Genomic DNA, 19,873 nt, shown 5'->3' with positions numbered 1-19,873 from the left:
ATTAGACTGGAAGTGCACTAGTCTGACGGGGTCATCCTCACCAGCTGGAAAATGATTTCTGGAGCTACACAAATGGGTCGTTGATGTCTGTGGCTGGTAGGAATCATTCTAGTTGATAAAAAGCTAGAAATGAGGAACATACATAAGGCAGCACAAGAAACAGCTGTAAAGTATCCTAGGTTTGCAGAAATATACTGATGCTACATAATGGACATTCTGTATGTAAAAATCAAAGACTTCTAGAGAAGATAGGTTGTCTGGAGAACAAAGGAAAAAAACCCATAAACATGACACAAAAATCAAATCTTCAGTGAGGTTAACTCCTTTTTACAGTCCCAGTTTAGGAGCAAGACAAAAGGCTGCGCTGTACCCAAAAAGTGGCACGTAACTTGCTGTTACTGCCCCTCCTGCCACAGGCAGGGAAGGCAGTAGTGCTCTTAATGGGCAAAGACGGAGCAGCAATCAGAAACGTCCTGAGAGTTCACCAAGAAAGCATGAAGACTGCTGAATCAGGATATAGATTTTCCTCCATTATATCTGATGAACAGATTTCAATTAACATGCTGTTCACTTAAATCTTGGATGATGCAGCATATCTTCTTACTCCTCGACTTTTAAAACAGAGAGCAGCTATGAGGAGAGACGCTACACTGGAGACTTCCGCGAAAGCCAGGGGGCTCCTGGAGCCTTGCAGCCTAATGACATCTGACTTCACTGTTTCTCACATATTTCTGACTGAAACCTCCCGCTGAAATACATTCAGTACTTCCTCTTATCAAAACCTCCAACTATCTTTCCTCGGCTTGCGTGTCTTCTCTCGGGCTGTGGACTGAGGGTGGAAAGGGACCGGCCTGCGCTTCCCGCCCGGGCCTGCTCCTGCGGCGAGCTGGGGGGGGGGACGGGGCTAGCCCAAAAACGGTAACTTATTAAACCGTAGCACTGACGCTGCTTGGGTTCGTTCCTCTCTCCGGAGCCTGATGTTGCTTCACCCCTTTTGTTCCTCCTGACTAGCGTTCCAGGCTGCATCGATGACGAACGCCACACAATGCGAAGGCTGGGCTGGCTGCCGCTGGCACAAGAAAGAAGTGAACTGCCGGCGGCGGGCTCGGGGCAGCTCCCGCTCCTTGCTGCGCGGGCAGGGGCTCGGCTGCTCCCACGCGAAGCCCGGGGACGTCCGTCACCAGGACGGAAGACACTCACCTCGGACAAAAGGGCGTGTTTCAGACCCTGCTGCTTTCCTTTTCTCCTCACCCGCCCGGCTTAACCTGGAGTACTTGACACGGAGGAATAACCACCCCCCTTTTGCCAGGAAAAGGTGAACAGAGTTTCAGCAGAAAGTGGTTAGATGAAAATCATGGCTTAGCAATATTGATATGACTTATGAAGAGCTGGGTGACTTTTACGTGGGAAACAGAACAGAAGAGGTTTATCAGAAGCGAGCCATCGACCTCCAGCGCTTTATACGCTGACCATAACGTGCTGCTGAACCATAGCCGACGCCATCTGTGACACGAAGCGTTTCATCAATAAGCAGCGGTACGTCTTGGCTGCTCTCAGCCCACCAACACCTGACTACAGGATTAACAGCGTTAGCGCAAACCTGTTGTCTCAGCTCGAGGAGGAAAGGAAGGGAGCCTCTTCCCAGAGCTCATGGCTGCTTGCGCTATTGAGACGGAAACACTGTATCCATCTCCAAGGATACATAAATATAAGAAGGAAGGAAAATAAGGTTCTTGCTCCAAATCTGCTCTCCCAGCAATTCAATGTCTTTGAGACGCTGGTAAAAAATAATTTTTCCAGGAGGTATTTTTTTTTCCAAAATCAGATGAAACAGTTTGGCACTGTCCTGTAATCTGTGCCCGATCTTTTCTCAGGGAGGCAAGTTGCCTCGGGTAAAACTCCAAGAGAATAAGGATTTTGTACTACGTGACACTGACAGCAACACCTGCAGGTCACACCGAATCCAAAGTCTACACCTCAACAGCGTAATCACATGTCACCTCTTATTCTTTCCTTACAGCTATATTAAAACCCGTATTCGACTCACGACACTGGCCTGGCAGAAGAGGTGACCAAGCCAAACACGTCCGATGAGCGCCAGGCGTCACACTCCGAGCTTTCTTACCTCAGGGCCCGCTCCCCTCCAGCCATCAGATGACCACGCCTGCTTCAGCCATTTCCAAAGAACATTTTTTTCTGCACGTTAACAGCGTTTTCTCACAACAGAAACGCCCTGCACCTGGAGTTCAATAACGCCATGCAGCAGGGCGGCTAGACGCCAGCAGGCCAGGCAGCCGCTGCGGGGAGACCCGCCGGGGGGTGGGTGAGCCCACCGGAGCACAACCCCGGAGCTCAGCCCAGCGGGACTGCACCAGGAATACCGCGTCCGGGTTTGGGCCCCAGTACAGCGACTGAGCAGCGAACTGGAGCGAGCCCGGCAGAGGCCACTAAGGTGGCCAGGGGCTGCAGGACAGACGCGCGCAGAGCGGCGGCCCGGAGCAGCGAAGGCGCTGGCTGCAGACTTCCACCGCCGACGTGGGGCTGCAGAGAAGGCAGCACCAGGCTTCCCAAGGGTGCCCAGCAAAAGGACGAGAGGCAAAGATCACAAGCTGCAGCAAAGGAAATTCTGACAGACAAGGAAGAAAACAATCACAGTGATGGTGGCTAAGCACCGAAATAAGCTGCCATCCTTGGAGATGTTCCAAATGCACCTGGATAAAGCCCTGATCAACTTGCTCTAACTGCGAAAATAACCATGCTTTGAGGAGGAGGTTGGATAACGCACCCCCCCCCCCCCGGGGGTCCTTCCAACCTTAACTGTTTTATGAGTACCTCAACGCATATTCATCAGCACGTGCCGAGGTGTACCTGCAGATGGCCAGCCCACACCTAAGGTCAAATTAACAGGGTAACAACATGAGAAGCTGCTGGCCATTGCAGACCGCAGAAGGGGAAAGAGCTCGGCCACCCAACCTGGGGCGAAACTCATACAACAGCAACGGGAGAAATTACCGGCCACTACGGATAGTGAAAGGGGAGTACATGCAAGTCCCCAGGATGAAGAATGCCAAAAGATGTGAAAGGGGGGTGCTGGCTTACCAGGGTCACTGACCAAATCCAAAATTACTGAGCAAGTGTGTAAAATCACCAAAACTGGGGCCAAGAGGGACAGAGTAAACCGGGGGCAGGCTGTTTATTTGGGAAGTGGGGAAAAAGAAGCATATAAGGTAAAGCAAACCACATGATCGGGGCTGTTTGGGGGTAGCTGTCAAGCAGCCCTGCACCTGATCTACGCAACGAAGCGGGACAAGCAGCCTGTCGCTGTGACCAGACCCCACGCGCCTGACCTGGTTCTGCAGCCGCGGGACGTGGGGTGCTGTCTCTAGCATCCAACAGGGGAGGCCCCAGCGGGGACAGAGGGCTGACTCTCTGCAAGAGGCTAGCAGACCATCCAAGCGCCTTCTCCCTTTATAACAACTAACAAGGTAATATAATCCATCGTCTGCTGCACCACAGAAGAATTTAATCATTCTTTGAACACATTCACTTGAAAGTTCAACAGTAAAGAAATAAACAAGATTAATACTGGTCCTGCTTCCCATCCCGGATGGATAATCACAACATCCTCTTCCAGAAGTACATTCTGTCAAGTTTCTGCACGTATGTAATTTCTAATCCCTTTTATTTAATGTTTTGAGAAAACTGCTAGGCTGACTTGTTCAGGACATCTATTTTCCACCCTCCAGGCAATTACTAAAGCTTTCCTTCACCATTCTCATTACCTGCGTGCCCACTAATCCGCCAACACAACCGCCGCCTTAGTCACGCAGTATAAACCTGCCTTGGCTTAGGGCATCAGGGGTTGCCCAGCAAAAAGCATACTACACCCACCCAGAGCTGATGCATGTCCTACTTACTCTTTCCAGTACCAAGAGTCCTCAGCTAAACTACACAAGCGCTTGACAACAAACCTCCTTACTTTTCTGCAACTTTCTCTAAAGACAAGCGAATAAGGAAATAATAAGGACAACTCAGCTTAGATGCAAATTTAGCTTTTTTTGCTTCCTATAACTTTATGAAGCTGCAGATTCACCAGAAGAATTAAAATCTCCAATCCTGGGAAGAAAAGTATAGGTAACAAAGTGAACTAAAAAAACCTGTAAACTTTAGGTAGCTTTAAACTTGAGGTAATTGAAGTTTAACTTTAGTGAAATCGGCTTTTCTCTGCAGGTCTCCTCTACAGCCAAGGAAAGAGGAAGGGTCCCCAGATCATGCATGTAATTTGGCTGCTTTAAACGTGGAATTTTCCTCTCCCCATCACCTGTCAGCAGTATCTAGTCTGCCAGGGCTAGCATCTCTAAAATAAATCTTGGTCACTACCTTTAACTAAGTGATTCATAGAATGGTAAATAAAAATTCAAATAATCTGAAACTTATTGTTTTACCTATTGGCTGCATACTTTCCCACTCTGGGAAAGCTCTGAGGATATTTCAGATTCAGCCTGCAGTACTGAGCATGCAATCTTGCAGATCAGACAGACTGCAGGATGGAGGGTCCTGCGCTTTCCAAATGGGCTTTAGGAAGAGGAAGAAGGGAAAGAGAAAGACAAGAGAAAAGTACTGCTGTCACATTGTGTACTAAAATTCACAAAAATCAGTATTTGCCACAAACTACCCGTACTTTTCCCACAAATGTAGCTCTCAGAATTATTAACCCATTCACAAAGGAACAGCCATAAAGCATATTCGTTAGCCGCTACAGCAATTAAGTGTTCTTTTTTCTTTTTTTTTTTCCTTCTTCTTTTTCCCTCTGAAAGGCATTGCACTGAGTCATTTTCAGGAATATACATAATTTAATTGTGCATAACACAGTGCAATTCCCCCCCCCCAATTGCTGATATTACTAATAGAAGTGTCTAGAATTTGGCAAATGAATTATTACAGTTTCAAAACAGCTTAAATCACATTCAAGTAAAAAGCTTAGAGGCTTCTCTCAGAGTTTAATGGAGCCACTACTGGAAGCAGAAGTGCCAGCGAGGAGCAGAGCGAGAGGAGTATCAGGCCGCAGAGGAGCATGCAATGCTGCAAGTTCTCTCTGCAGCAGTCATTTTACACATTAGCTCTGCCACGAAACAACTATTTAAAATTTGATGCAATGTTTCCTGGGCTCAATTAATATTTCTATTTCCTTCCAAGTGTCAACCCAACTTCAAAAGATTCAGTCAAAATCCCAATTACTGTGTCTACACAGATTAGGAAATGAAGTTGCAGAAAAGTAATACGCCTACAGTCGAAAGCATGAGCCTAGGGCCCACACAGCGCACGTTCCCGGTCTTCCAGCTCCCAGGCTTACGCATCTGAATCATAAGATTATCTTTCTAACATTCAGTACGTATGAACTACTACAGGTGTAAGCGCCATAAAATACTCTAGATGCCAAACTTGCACTCGGTTTGATCGAAATTGCATACAACACACCCGCACGCTATCACGAGGGCCACGTAACCACGACGAACCGACCTGTATGCAAAAGGCACCACGGTTCGGCAGACCACCTAAGGGTTTGCCGGGCTACGAAACCTGACAGAAATCCAGTTTCCTAACAACTATTCCAGAAAAGTTATTTTATGCCAGGAGGCCTATTCTTGCATTACTTACCATTCTCCTAATTATTCCGCCTTGGAAGGCACTAAGTATCCTGGAATAAAGTGACTTTCTGTAGCACAGGTCACCCGCACAAGAACGACTGTAAAGCGGCCGAGTCGGCAGCAATTACTCAAGGTTGTTTCGTGCTGCAGACAGCCCCCCGCACCAAAGCACCGCGCCGGTCGGGAGAAGCGGGGAAGCGTTCTGCTTTCTGACCAGCTGGCGTAACCGTTTTCCAAAGACCTACGTCAAACAGAGGAAGACGGGCATTTTTCATGCTCAGGCTCCGTCCCCTGCTCCTCGGGAGGGCGATCAGCTCCCTTCTGCCCTGGCAGCCGGCCAGCGCTTGCTTTTATTCCACAACACACCTACAGAGAGAGGGTTATTGAGGTGACCCTTTGCTGTGTTGTATCACCATGGCAACACAATAAGAGCAATTTTCACTCTCCGTTTTCTTGCTTCCTTTTAACTCACTGTACCAGAACTTTCCGTTATTTTAGCTCTTTAACCTCTGGATCCCATGTGCTGCAGCCAACTGTAGCAAGTGTCCAGCAGATTTTTTTACAGCTAAACCGCCAGACTGTTGGCCTCCAACGTACTGCGGCTGAACTCACGCAACGCTCCTGCCTCCTCTGCGGGGACGGCGCGGCCGGTTCCCACGGGGAGCGGGGCCTCCGGCCGCTCCTGCGGCTCGTGTCGCGGCGCCGGACACGAGCAGCCGCTGCGGGGCGAAACGAAACGAAACGCGCCGGAGGAAGCCACCGACACCGAGGAAAACCGTGTTCTCCACTACTTTCTTTGGGGGGCGGGAAGAGGGAAGGGAGGGCACAGCTTGCCAAGGGCACCACCGGCTGTCACCCGGTTCACCCAGGGCCGCAGCGCCGAGCGCCCGGCTAAAAGGAACTGCAGCAACAACGTCACAGCACCCTCACCTTTCTTCAGCACAAGAGTGCTGAACTCGAAGCCTCCATTTTTGAACAAAAGGTTTCACAAAAAACGCCTAGGATTAATAGTAAATTAGCAATTTTATAGCAATTTATGTAAGCATTGCTAAAACAAAAGAAAATTTCCCTACTCCATAAATTCTACACTGCTCAGTTTAAAGGTGAAATACCGGGGGGGGGGGGGGGGGGGGGACAACACACATATAGGAATTAGTGATTTTGTAATTTCCCTATGCGACTGAATCAGATGAGAGACGCAGCCTCCCGCGTTCAGGAGCGGACATCTTCAGCTATAACGAAGGAAGGAAGAACAACCTCAGGGCTCGGCTGGGGCACAGCCTCAGCCGCCCCGTCAGCCTGCCTGTCAGCAGCTGCTTGAAGTAAGAGAGCAGAAAACGAAACACAAAAACGCTTCTCTCCTTAAAAAGGCCAAAGCAAGCTAACAGCTTTTTGAATTTCCTGGATGGCGCCTCTAACGTCTCTCTTCATCCTCACCAAGCCCCAGTCCTTCCTGGAGCACCTGGGCGCTGCTTTCCGCTCGGCCTTTCATCTTTCAGAGACCTGCTGCCTTTCAACGACAGCAGGGCAGCCTAGCTCCAGCCGGACTTCGCCAGCACCGCGCTCTTTGGGTTTCAGTTTTACAGTCCTGTTCCTGGAAACGCGCGTGAAGCCCCAGCTCCGTTAACGGGGGCTTCTGCCACAGGCACTGGCGCAGCCACACGATAAAGCTAACGGATCTGTAAGCAAAGAAGTCATTTATGGAGTCTATTAATGGGACAAAGCTGCTTCTCTAGCTAGGTGCAGGTAATCTAAACACAATTCAGTTAACTGTAAATATTTAAAGTGGATGGTAAATCTCACAGCGATAAATTAATCTGATATTTGGTTAAGAAATTCTATTGCTTTAAACAAACAATGTTCCAACAGGTCTCAAACAGCTTGTCAAATATACCTTTAATTATTATAAAGGGAAACAAACGTGCTATACTGGAAGTTGTACTAAAGGAAACATGGCTTCATCCATCCCAGACAGGGGGAATAAACACTTAATGAAAAGCAAAAAAGGTCAGTTCATTCAGAAACATTCGAGCCAGCGCCCTATCCTGTTCAGAAAACGTGCCCTCCTATAGGTCTAGGCAACCAGCCCCGTGCTTCTGCTAATCTGAACACGGATATTCAATAAATAAAGGCATAATACTACCAATGACAACTAATAACCCCCAGTAAAAATTAGAAGGATTAGGAGAACAGCAAAGACGCATCAATCTCGCACTGCTACCAAAGGATCCGAGCAAACGCTGCAATCTGCATTAATGGTTTGGTACTGGAGGAAATAGCACGCAGTGCCAAAGCAGTATTAACGGATCTCAGGTTGTGATGTTTGCCTCAGGCGGTATTCCCATTTCTTCTGCCTTAGGAGCTGCAGTCAACTGGTGCAGTGCTCCTCCCGGTGCCCGGACAAGCTCTCCCTTCCCGTGCCCGGACAAGCTCTCCCTTCCCGCGCTCCTCCCGGTGCCCGGACAAGCTCTCCCTTCCCGTGCCCGGACAAGCTCTCCCTTCCCGTGCTCCTCCCGGTGCCCGGACAAGCTCTCCCTTCCCGTGCTCCTCCTGGTGCCCGGACAAGCTCTCCCTTCCCGTGCTCCTCCCGGTGCCCGGACAAGCTCTCCCTTCCCGTGCTCCTCCCGGTGCCCGGACAAGCTCTCCCTTCCCGTGCCCGGACAAGCTCTCCCTTCCCGTGCTCCTCCCGGTGCCCGGACAAGCTCTCCCTTCCCGTGCTCCTCCTGGTGCCCGGACAAGCTCTCCTTCCCCCCAGGTTCTGCTCCTCCTAGCAGCTCACAGTAATTATGGAGAGGAAGTTAAGAGATATCTGAGACTGACTTTGCAAACTGCCAAGTTAAGTTGTGCATAGCTGTTTAAACTGAATTAAGCCTGGTAGACTTCCGTTCTGGGAAGCAGAACTACAAAAACATCTCCTGAAACCTCAGAGGCCACATAGAGGTCTCGCTTTATTGGCCTCTGGAGAGGTGACCAGGAGAAGTCACTAGCCTTGGGAATTCAGAGACTGACAGAAATTCTTCCGTCTCCTTGGGAATTACAAGTCAATTAAATGATGCTTGCTGAAGCCTCTGCCACAAATTGTAAGAGACATTAGAGAACAAGCTTTCTAGCTTCAAGATAGGAAAGTTTCACCCAGCTTCACGTGATATAATGAGAAATAACACCTTGCTACTTGTGCTCTAATCCCCACCCGCAATGAGATGGCTCTGGCTTTGTAAGTCTGAAGCAAGCAGCTACATTGGTCTAATCTAGACCTTTTTTTTTTTTTTTTTTTTTTTTAATGCCTCCAGTGCTTCTACATCCCTCATCACTGCAGGTATAAAAGCACCTTCAAGAGAGCCTCTGTGAGCCATACCCCTCTGTTGGGAGCTTCACGCTCTCAGCAGCAAAGACAGTAGGAAACCACCTTTGCTGGCCGGCTAAAAAGAAACGTAACAGGAACGTATCCAAAACTGCTAAATCCACCACTGAGCAAACACTGCTTCTGCAACTTAAAAGGTGACCCAGTACTTCCTGAAACACTGCTAACTGCTAGCAGTGTTGAAAACTCTGCCTTTTGCAATCCATTCCTTAAAGAATTAGTGTTAGATAAACAAGATCTCACCATAACTTCAATATAAACTGGAGACAAATATGTTCAATTATTGAGGAAATAACAAATATTACGTTCTAAAAAGTGTTCTATTTCAGCTAAAAATTTAAAGTGCATATCCTGTATTCACATACCCTGATACATACACTGATCACAAAATCCGTAACAAACATGGACTGATCTGAATCAAATCAATCAGTACAGTTCACTGCATTCTTTAATCTGTACGATCACAAGTTCCTATTACAAGGCCATGACAGCTATATAATCCAATATCTCACAGAAGAGTAAATATTAATCTCAAATCATGGTAAGTAATTTAGTTTGTCATTTACAGAGCATCTAAGAACTGCCTACAAAATCCCTCCTCAAACACTGGCTGTCTGTCAGGAAGAACCGGTGTCATTTTAGAACTTGCAAGGGGCAGCACAGGCATTACCGGGCTCCAGCTTTCGCCAGCCCAGCAGCAATCCTGGGCACTCACCCCGGTGCCTCAACCGCTCCTGTGCAATGCCGCTGACCCCCAGAAGCCCTTCACCTTACAACACAGGCCAAACAGAAATAACAAAAGCAGAACTGTCTCAGAAGGAGTACATAGTTTTTAAGGACTGGACAGCAAAAATGGCTGATTGTATAACTTAGACTGTTAATTAAGTCGGCTTGCATCTTCTTCAAGCCTCAAAGCACTTTCAGTCGGTATTCTCTGAGCAGCCAGCTTCACCAGGACTTGCATCACTGCACCCTTCTGACGAAATTGGACACAGACTGAAAACAAGAATTGACTGCACTAACATTTGAACTTTAAAAAAACAAAAAAGTAATAACTGAAAGAATAATGAAAGCTTCACATCACTTCCAACTGGTCAAACGTCAGGCAGCCCTGGCAGCCAGATGGGGAAGGCTGGATAAAAGCAAAAAACAAAGAAACAAAAAAAACCCAAACAAAATAAAAAAATTCTCTGTAAGACTGTAAGAATATCCATACTGTGCAGAGTAAAAGTACTTCCTAGCTGGTATTCTAACAGTGGACAGTAGCAGAGGCTTATGGGAAGCACATAAATAACAGAGGAAGCATGAAATGATATTTTCAATGGTGCATACTTCCAGTTGTCGGCAATCATGGAAGATGTAGGAGTTCCTGAGCCCGAAGCTGCATTCAGACTGCCATACTTGCACTGTGCTGAGAAAGCAGTCCCTTGTGTTCACTCTAAATTTCTTGCACAGTGGACACAAGACAACTCAAATGGGCTCAAAACAAGTACAAGCAATATAGCCCACACTCAAAATCCATGATGTTTGCATGATGTCTAGCAAAAAAGGCCCCCATCAAGCAAGCTTTCTGCTTACCTCATAAAAGCATCAAAAGCTAATGAGAAAAACATGAATAAGTGGGAGAGACACCAGAAGGAACGTTTAATAAGAAGACAGGAGACATGAGCCAGACAGAATGAATGCAAAAGGAACACCCTAAACAGCACCCAGATACAGATCACAGGGCTTCCAGACCATGTCAACAGACACCTATAATCAGCATCAAAAGAACTCGGGCCCTCATTCTTATTCATCCTAAAATGCCTTCTCATCTAATCTACGCCGCTATTCCACTCATTCAAATGAGGGTAATCTGCAACCTGTGTCCCTGACAGAGGGCTAATTCAACCTGAACGCAGTTTCTGGATAAGGATACAGGGCAGCTGCACTCTACCCAGATGGTTCAAGGGATTGCTGCAACTCTCAGCCTTCTGCAATGTGGCTGACATTACAATTAATAGAAAGGTTTAATCTATAGACCAAGAGAACCCAGCACAATAATGAATTCCCGTTCCTGGGAGAGGCCCGTCAGAGACAGGAACACAGGACTGCATGCCAGGATGCCTTTCAGGTAGAGATAACCTGTTTTTGTTTTATGCTAGTTATACCAGTGACAATTTACCTAGGTGACCTTAAGTCGGGTAAAGTTTGGTTCACCTAGATATATATCTTTGCTATTTGATACTGAGCAGACACATTTCCTCTTCCTTAATAACCAGTCAATTTTGCAGCGTTACTTACGGAGAGGAGGTCCAAAGAGCACAGTGTCCAGAGCTTTCAGCTGCAGCTTCTGTCTGTGGCTTCGGTCTGTCATTTTCAGAACAGTTCCCATCATGGTAGCATTGTTCACTGCTAACCTGTAAAAGAAGTAGTATGCATGGCCCTATCAAGCTGGAATAACCACCAGCCAAAAATTAGTAACCTGACAACTACAGGTGGAAGACCAGAAAGCTGCCTGATTACAGTACCAAGGCAAAAGAAATTCCTCAACAAATATGTTGCCTTTGATACAGAACAACTCTCTCTCTACCAAAGAGTTAAAAAGCAGTGTCTTTGGCTTTAATTGGAGAGTAAGAAGAAAAAGTAAGGCCATTTTTATTAAATTAATCCTGATCCTTAATAATTAAATTACTGACTCCCTAACAAAACTGGTCTTTTCAGTGTTGTACCAGCTGTCATTTTTTTTTTAATCAAATCTATACTGTTTGCCTTTGACATCTTATTTCACAGACCATAAGGATATATTTCTTATATGGAAGAAACACTGGACATACCATACACTGCCCCAAACACCTTATTTTATTCCCAGTTTAATCCCTTCTCTGCAGTCAGTTTATAGGCCCCTTTTCAGTGAGAATAACCTTGACCCAAAAAAGCTGCACTGAGTTTCTTTAAAATCTGTTATAAGATTAAGTGGACTAACTAAACAACAAGTTTTACTCAAGGAATGCAAGGCTTAGGATTCTTGTTTGCTAGAGCTTCAAGGAGCTTGAATTAAGATCAACATGTATCAGTGCGCAGTATTGTAGAAATACATAACAAGTAATCCTTAAACAAGGAACTTAAACTCTACTTAGATGCAACCAATAAGATAGAGATTATCTCTTTGTTAAGGATGAGGAACAATGACAGAGAAATTCAATGACTTCACTGAGGCAGAGCCAGGATGCAACCTAGAATTGTTTTGTTCCAGTTCAGGGTTTTAGCTCTAAACATGTAGCTTCAGGCATAGATAGTCCGTTGGATGAAGTCTAGGATACCAACCATCAAGAACAACATTTACCATCACACAATTCAGACTGCAACTTCTTTCACCCACAACAGATACACATTCACTTATGGCTAAAATCTCTGCAGAGATTATTAGTGCAAGACACTCTGCAGAGAAGATTAGTGCAGAGAAGATTAGTGCAAAGCCAAATCCTCAAAACATAACTGCAGTGGAGCAAGTATTATACTTGGCTGTGTACGCATAGATGAATTTCACATGATGTTATGAGCCACCTAAAATCTGTTTTTCTCTCTGGCATACATCCCAGAGGAAAATAAGACAATGCAGTGAGCACTGACCTGGGCATGGCATGTCCACTCAGCTGCAACTTTCTGAAGGTCTCTTCGTACTGTGGCAGCTCTACGTAGGTAATGAGCCACTGAACCACTTCTTCAACTGTCCAATTATACACTGTAGGAGAGGTAGAAAACAAGCAAGCAGCTTAATATTTCTCCTAAGCAACTGAAATCATCAAGCCAGCAATACCAGCATAACAAGTAGCTTCACTAGATATACTTCTCCTATCACCTTTAGCAAATAAAAAATATCTGCAGAGTTTAAATAGACACATTTTTATTAAGTAGGGAATGAAACGGGAAAGGCATTAAATCTTGCAGACTATTATAGAAGCAATAACCCTACCGGAATACTTACAGGTTCTCAGCCTCTACCTGGCGGCCTTGTGGGATTATTTTTGCTAGTCTGTTCTATATACATGATGATCTGCTACAGGTTTAGCATAAACAGACAGCAGCATAGAGTGCATAAGAACTGGTGCTTTCCCAACAGCAGCCTCTGACAATAAACTTTTCAAGGTGATTGATTTTTTGTGCTCATAGCTCACGAAAGAAAAACATGCAATGAGGCCATCAGATAAACAAGAATGCCTAAGGTAGTTATTTGCAAAGCTTCACTGCCACTGCCTTTTCTGAATCTGGAGTCATAGGCAGCTGTTTATAACGTCATAAGAACAGCCTGAGGCTGAGATTCTTTGAAGAGACAAGATTCAACGTATTCTCAGATGATAAGTAAAATCACCTTTTTCTATTTTCTATTTTATTACCCATTTTCTATCATTCTAATGATACTGCTTCTATCTCATTGCTCCCAACAAAGTACATTCTCTCCTACTGCACGCCTAAACCACAGAACTAGTAAATTCAGTTAACATATCTGACTACATGCTCTGCAAGTCTCACTAACTCCTCCAGATCTTTTGACCATGAGTCTTTTGTCTTTTTTGTCAGAAAAAAAAAAAAAAAAGACAAAGAAAAAAGAAAAAGCACGTGCAGAAACGCTCTAAGAAAACAGTTGTAAAGAGCCTGAGAAAGTGATTTGCCAGACGGCGTACAGCAGCCAGAGGGGAACCAGGTGAACTTATCTCCATAGTTGCCTCAACATTTTGTGGAGTTTCGCAGCATTCAAAGACATTAATTGTAAATCTAAGTGCCTTGACTTGAGGGAGTTCAACTTGGACACTTAGATGATACGTAAAGCTCCAAAATCAGAGTCGGTGGGACACTTTTTAAATGCCAGCAATGAGTTGTCCCACAAATACGAGAAATATCTCTCAGCTCGCTCAAATAAGCTAAAGGCTTTCAACAGAAAGATGACAGAACGCTGTTGGCTGTTTGATAGGAACTAAGAGTTAAGTAAAAAGTAGTAAGATTAAAAAAAAAAAAAGGTAATTTTCATGTAAGCTTGCAAGATGACTCACAGATACACGTTAGCAAACTCAAAGCCAGGAAACTGCACTAGTTTAAAAAAATTCCCTATAGTTACAGGCCCACAAACTACGGGAAACTAATTTTCTGTTGCCATAAGCAACACAGCAAAACTGAAGGTGTCCGGGAAAGGCAGGGGCCGAGTTTGTGGAAGCACATTCCTTACACAGTGGTACTGCCCACAGCCCAGGAGCAGCGGCAGCGGCGCTCCACCACACCAGGCTGGGCAGAGCTGACATCACGCGCTAGTTGTCACTGAACATTTAGCAACTGGGAAATGTGAACGGTGCCCAAGGGAACCGGAAATCAAAATGAGCTCTGAAGAACCGAGTGTTAAGGTCAAAGCCTCTAATCCCTACTAGTAAATGTCATGAGGTCTGGAATGAAGTATCAGAGTCCACCTCAAGATATAAAAATTGATGTTAATCTGGGTACAGAATCTGCTGTTGAAGAGCTAACTACAGAAGGCATTCACGCTCAGAGCTCAGATCCTCCTCTGCCTCAGTTTTCATGCACAAACCTTTCAGAGAGCAGCACTTTTAGCCAGCAAAGAGGGAGGGCAGACTCTGCGGGAGGAGGAGTGCTATGAAGACCAAGTCATTCCCACTAACGAATCCCCATCCTTGGGATAGTGTCCTTTCAAATCCTAAGCTGGAAAAAAGCCTCAGCAGGGCTGGACAAGGCCCTGAGCGGCCTGCTCGTACCGTTCCTGCTTTGAGCAGGAGGCTGGCACCTCAGGAGGTCCCTTCACAGCTACGGGACTCTGATATGGGGACTCACCTGCACAGGAGGAATGACTGGCAATGCTGCCTTCAGCCACCTGCAGCTTTCCTCCAAGTCTGAATGGGAGGATTTGAACCTCCCCATAACCAGGGTGGGGACTGGATCTTCCCAGTACAAAGATAAACAGTTTACCTATTCTGAATCTCATCCACTGACGATCCTTTACTTCAAAGAGCTTTGTAGAGCCAAACTTATTGAAGGTTTTACACATCAAATCCTACATGTTGTGAAAGCATCACAATCTTTTTTTTTTTTTTTGATAATTCAGGGGCAGAAACAACTTTTTATTTTACAGATATGGACCAGGAACTACAGCAATGGCAGGTTAAAAAAATCACTTAACTTGAAAAGGAGTATATCTGTTCTGGACCTCAGTTAACGACAGACTTCTATAGTGCTTTTTCAAAGCTACTTTTTGTAACTCCACGGAGAGGGCCGACCCTTTTCTAGGAGTCTAATTCTACTAGTTTAAAACCAAAGTTCAGAATCCAAGATCAGACTCCATGAGACTATCCTTTAGAAACTAATAATTTATTTTATTAGCTAGATATCAAGAATGCTGAGAATGAAAAACAAAGTGCTAATTAAATCCAATAAGAGTAGAAAAAGTATGCCACAGAATCCAAGAATGATGCTTACTATGTATTTCAGGAACAGGAAGAGAGCAAGAGCAATTTAGTAATTAAGGAACACGGAGAGTATCGTGAGATGTTCTCCACCATCCCATAATGACTTTTATGCTTACTCAACTGACATGAAGATATACTTCAGGCAAAGTCATCTGTAAACTGCAGTACAATAGAATTTCTAACATGACGCCTTCCTTGAACACGCCAGACAAACTGATTTGTTGGTGTCGTTCTGACTTTTAAGTGGTTTGGACAAGAATTTTAAACATACGGCCTGCCCATTGCCATGGGACTGCGATTCTAATCCTGCAAAAACAATTCCAGAATCACGTACAGAATCACTTTGTTTTCAAACAGCCTTTCAAATGCTGTAGCTAAAAATTCATTTAGTATGTCAGGGATTGTGAGGAATTATAACATACTTCCAGCCACAGAGCTACACGGTGCTTGGAAAACACGGATACATCCTACCACTACATAATTCAAAGTCTAAGACAGACAAATCAAATACAAAAGGAACAGGACATAAATGAGAAATGGAAAGCTTCTGAGTTGATGAAGTGGTCAAAAGACTCGTATCCAATTTTTCAAGCAAAGTGTTTTGATAAGATTATCTTATTTTGGAGGAAAGAGGGAAGAGAAAAGACCAGAAGTAAAGGGAACACTGGCAACTAAAAATATCTGAAGCGAAAAATGTTCCGGGTCTTGAGAGCAACATGATAAGATGCATAAGGAAGAGAAAAGGAAAGCACAAAAGGAAGAGTAAAGTACAGCCATTGGCAGAGAGAGTCTACGTCACAGATCACAAAACTGACCCCAATACATGAAAAGGCCAAGTGATCTGAATCAAAACACCAACACGTTCTACAGTCAACACAGTAAATGCACCTAAGTTTTGCAAAAGTGTACTTTCACTCCTTCTATACTCTCCCCCATACTTTCATTTTCAAGGCACTGAAGCTTTTTCTGTTTATTACTAGTGATCTTAACTTAGAATACCATTCTGTATGAAGCCTAAAATTTGAGAGCAAAGTTTCTAAAACAGAAAGAAGAAAGAAAAATCAGTTTCAGGATCTCTCAAAACAGAAAATTGCTAAATTCTATTCAGGAAAAAAAAAAGAGACATGATGCCTTTCCCTAACCACTTCTGACACTTTCCCGATGCCTGGAAACAGCCAGTGATGCAAAACGCAAAGTGCGGGGCACCCTACACGCAGAGCAGCTATTGGGGTACTTTGAAGCTTCTGTAAAGATTTAGAAGCCTTAGGAAGTTTCAAGACTAAAAGAGATTAAACTTCCACCACCTCCCTACGTGAGCTACTCTAAAGAGTAATACCATTTCTTAAAAGCTTGCAGCTTATTTCTTCATCGAACGTGTTTATCTCCACTTTTAGTTTTAGGACGTGATCTACTTTCTTTCCACTAGATTAAGGAACACGCGAGGTTCAGAAAATGGTATCTTCTAATGGAAACACGATCTATAGGAAAACTCTCACGCAGCTCTAATATTTAGGATGCTACTACCCCATAAAAATATCAGGTGAGACTGGAGACTTACAGGAGAACCTGGAATAGGACAGCATGTTGGCTTTGTTTCAGCACACATTTACAGGGGCACCAGCAATGAAAGTTTTCAGCTCTGACAACAGTTTATATTTCTATAGTCATATTTAGGTGTCAGAATTAACAGCTGGAAGAGAAAAAGTAACAAGAGCAACAAAATCTGGAAGGCACAGAAAAAGGAAGCTGGAAGAAATACTTGTAAAAGGCCGTAAAGGCAGAATAAGAATGTTTTTCCTGGGACGTACACACACACACTGCTGTCACATGGAATTCAAATTGTTTCCCACTTATATAGCAAGGGGTGCGCGTCTGTCTGTGTGTTGGGGGAGGCAGGGGAGAGAGAGATTCTGTTTTGCTTGCTTGTTTTTGTTTTGTTTTGTTTTTTACCTTCAGATGTCTTCCAGGCCTTCCAAAGGTCTTCCACACTAATGAGTTTGTCTTCGCCATGGAAGGTGCTGTGCTTGACTGTTGGGTCATGATAATTCAAGTCCTCCCTCAAGAACTAGGAGAAGAATAAACAGTGGGATTATTCTTTTGATTCAGCTTTTAGAGAGAGGAGGAACATTAAAAATCTCTCACCTGTCTTCCTTAATATTACAGCCACAGGTCTTCAAATAATAATTTCTATGGTAAAGTCCTAGTAACAGTCTGAGATGAAGCATCTCTCTCAAACCGCTGGTCTTTATTCAGAGCTCTAAGAGATTAAAATTACATCACCTCCCTAGGTGAGTTGTTCCAACAAATAATATCATCTGTTAAAGCCAGAAGCTTGTCTCTAGTTTGAATGTGTTTATCTCTACTTCCAGTTTTAAAATTTCAGTCCCTCTTCTTTTTCCTAGGTGAAGCAGCCCTCTGCCAGCAAAGATTTCTTCCCTGGGCCACACTGACAATACGCAAGTCACCTTATGCACTTCACAGATCACAGAATAGGTGGTGTTGGCAGGGACCTCTGGAGATCATCCAGTCCAACCCCCCCCGCTCCAGCAGGGTCCCCAGAGCACGTTGCCCAGGATCACGTCCAGGTGGCTTTTGCATATCTCCAAGGATGGAGACTCCACAACCCCTCTGGGCGGCCTGTGCCAGTGCTCAGTCACCCTCCCGGTAAAAAAGCTGTCCTCATGTTCTTAAGTCTCTCATTTAGAGAAACATATTTTCCTGCCTTCAAGTCATTCTTCCTGTTCTTTTCTGATCATTTTTTTCAAAGTCCTTTTCCGACAGGTCAGTATAAGACGAGGTGCCAGTACTCCCACAACGGTCACGTAGGTACTACGTAGAGAGTTACTACCTGACCTTTGTCTTGGTAGCGTAGCTAGCTCTGTAAGCTATGAGCCACTAAAAAAAAAAAAAAACAACTTATTGTCACTAACGTCAGCACATAAAATTCACAATTCATTCCGGGAACACATCGGTCAGAGTAAAGTGTTCTCTTTTGTTCCCATCTCCCTCCAATCTCAGGAAAAGGCAGTTCCGAAACAGAAGACGTAAAAGAAAAGTGAACAAAATTATCAGGTGCTTGAAACAAGTTCAAGGGAGAGCGAGAAGGACTAACAAGAGTCGAGACTACACTGTACTACACAGGAGGAGGCCAGGCGATGCGAGGAAAGCAGAGCGTGTAAAAATCAAACAGAAGAAAAGAAAGATGATCACTCAGCTTACCTTTTGCCTAACATATTCAAGAAACTTGAAAGACAAATTTATATTTAAATTCCTCTTTTTTGGGAAATATTATGAATTAATCCAGTAAGTGATTAACATGTGGAATTCTTTATTACAAGCCTTTTAAGTTGAAGAGTGTAACAGAATTATATAAAAAAAGTCATCTACACATAAAAGATACTATTTCAATATTAGGTAGGGTATTACAAATATCTGTGTAAATTTTAACTTTCTAGGCTCTGCGAACCCGTTCAGAGCACTACCACAGCCATCTGCAGTTACTCCTAGCTTGAGCTTTTCACCTGTCTGCCCTCTTGCTTTCCAGCCTTTTCTCATCTTGCAAACAAACCCCGCTGACATTTCGGGCTTTGCCTAGGCTTAAAAACCTTTACCTTCCCTTAGTCCTCTAAAAACACTCCGACTGGCCCGAGTACTTCGCCACGCTGCAAGGCACTTTGAAAACCACGTTCTTCGTGCTGAACAGCTCTGCTGAGCTGCCGCTGAAGAACCTCGGCTGAGCTACCTTCAGGTTTTGAAGACAGAAACCCTGAAAATGAGAAAGTAAAACCAAACCATCATGTGACATCTCCTACTCCCTGCAGTTCGCTCCAGCCCAGCCTACACAGCTACGCCAGGGCGGCTCGAGGCCGGCCCTGCAGAGAGGGCCGAGCGCTGCGAGCTGGCAAGAGCGCCGGGCCTGACACGGGAGCAAGGCAAGAGGCCAGGTTTCTCTCTCGCACTCCTTTAACTTGTGACCTACAGGGGAATGCAGCAATGTCATCTGGTGCTACCACAGCGTGCTGCTAGAGCGGCTGCGAACTCCCACAGGGATGAAAGGGATCAGCTGTTGCTCTGTATATTTAGCTCAGGGAGCGCAGAAAGGAAAAGTGATCTCTTTCAGCTTTCCTTCAACGCACTATCACCAAAACAAACTTCCAAGGACTCTCAGAAGGGGACAGTGTTGCTGGAACGGGAACATCTCTACAAGCAAGCTGGAACCAGGATGCAGGGTGAGGCCATCAATTCCTCTGGCAAACTGCTAACCCGACTCCCTCTGCCCGCTGTCGGCATGAAGGCAGCGGCACAACGCGACGCCTTCAGGGAGTCGGGGCAGCTGGGCTGCACACATGGAAGTTCAATGAAACGCTAAAAGTGATTTTCCTTTTACTGTCTTCTGTGGAAAACAGCAGGAAAAG

The 19,873-nt window shown here is 45.1% G+C and overlaps 1 protein-coding gene across 31 annotated transcripts in view; it reads right to left on the bottom strand.

Moving 5' to 3' along the window:
* The window catches only part of STIM1 (stromal interaction molecule 1), a 113,728-nt gene that overhangs the window by 38,121 nt on the left and 55,734 nt on the right, over positions 1-19,873 (bottom strand). For all 31 annotated transcript variants that reach the window (XM_068930930.1, XM_068930933.1, XM_068930915.1 and 28 more), the window contains 3 exons: positions 17,409-17,523; positions 12,622-12,733; positions 11,293-11,408 (listed from right to left, as the gene is read on the bottom strand). In XM_068930930.1, the coding sequence (XP_068787031.1) occupies positions 11,293-11,408; positions 12,622-12,733; positions 17,409-17,523 (343 nt within the window). The remainder of the gene's footprint in view (positions 1-11,292; positions 11,409-12,621; positions 12,734-17,408; positions 17,524-19,873) is intronic.

Source organism: Struthio camelus, chromosome 1, assembly GCF_040807025.1.
Source record: "Struthio camelus isolate bStrCam1 chromosome 1, bStrCam1.hap1, whole genome shotgun sequence".
Classification (NCBI taxonomy): Eukaryota; Metazoa; Chordata; class Aves; order Struthioniformes; family Struthionidae; genus Struthio; species Struthio camelus.
The sequence above is the reverse complement of the archived record's forward strand: the minus strand, read 5'-3'. Positions and strand labels throughout refer to the sequence as shown.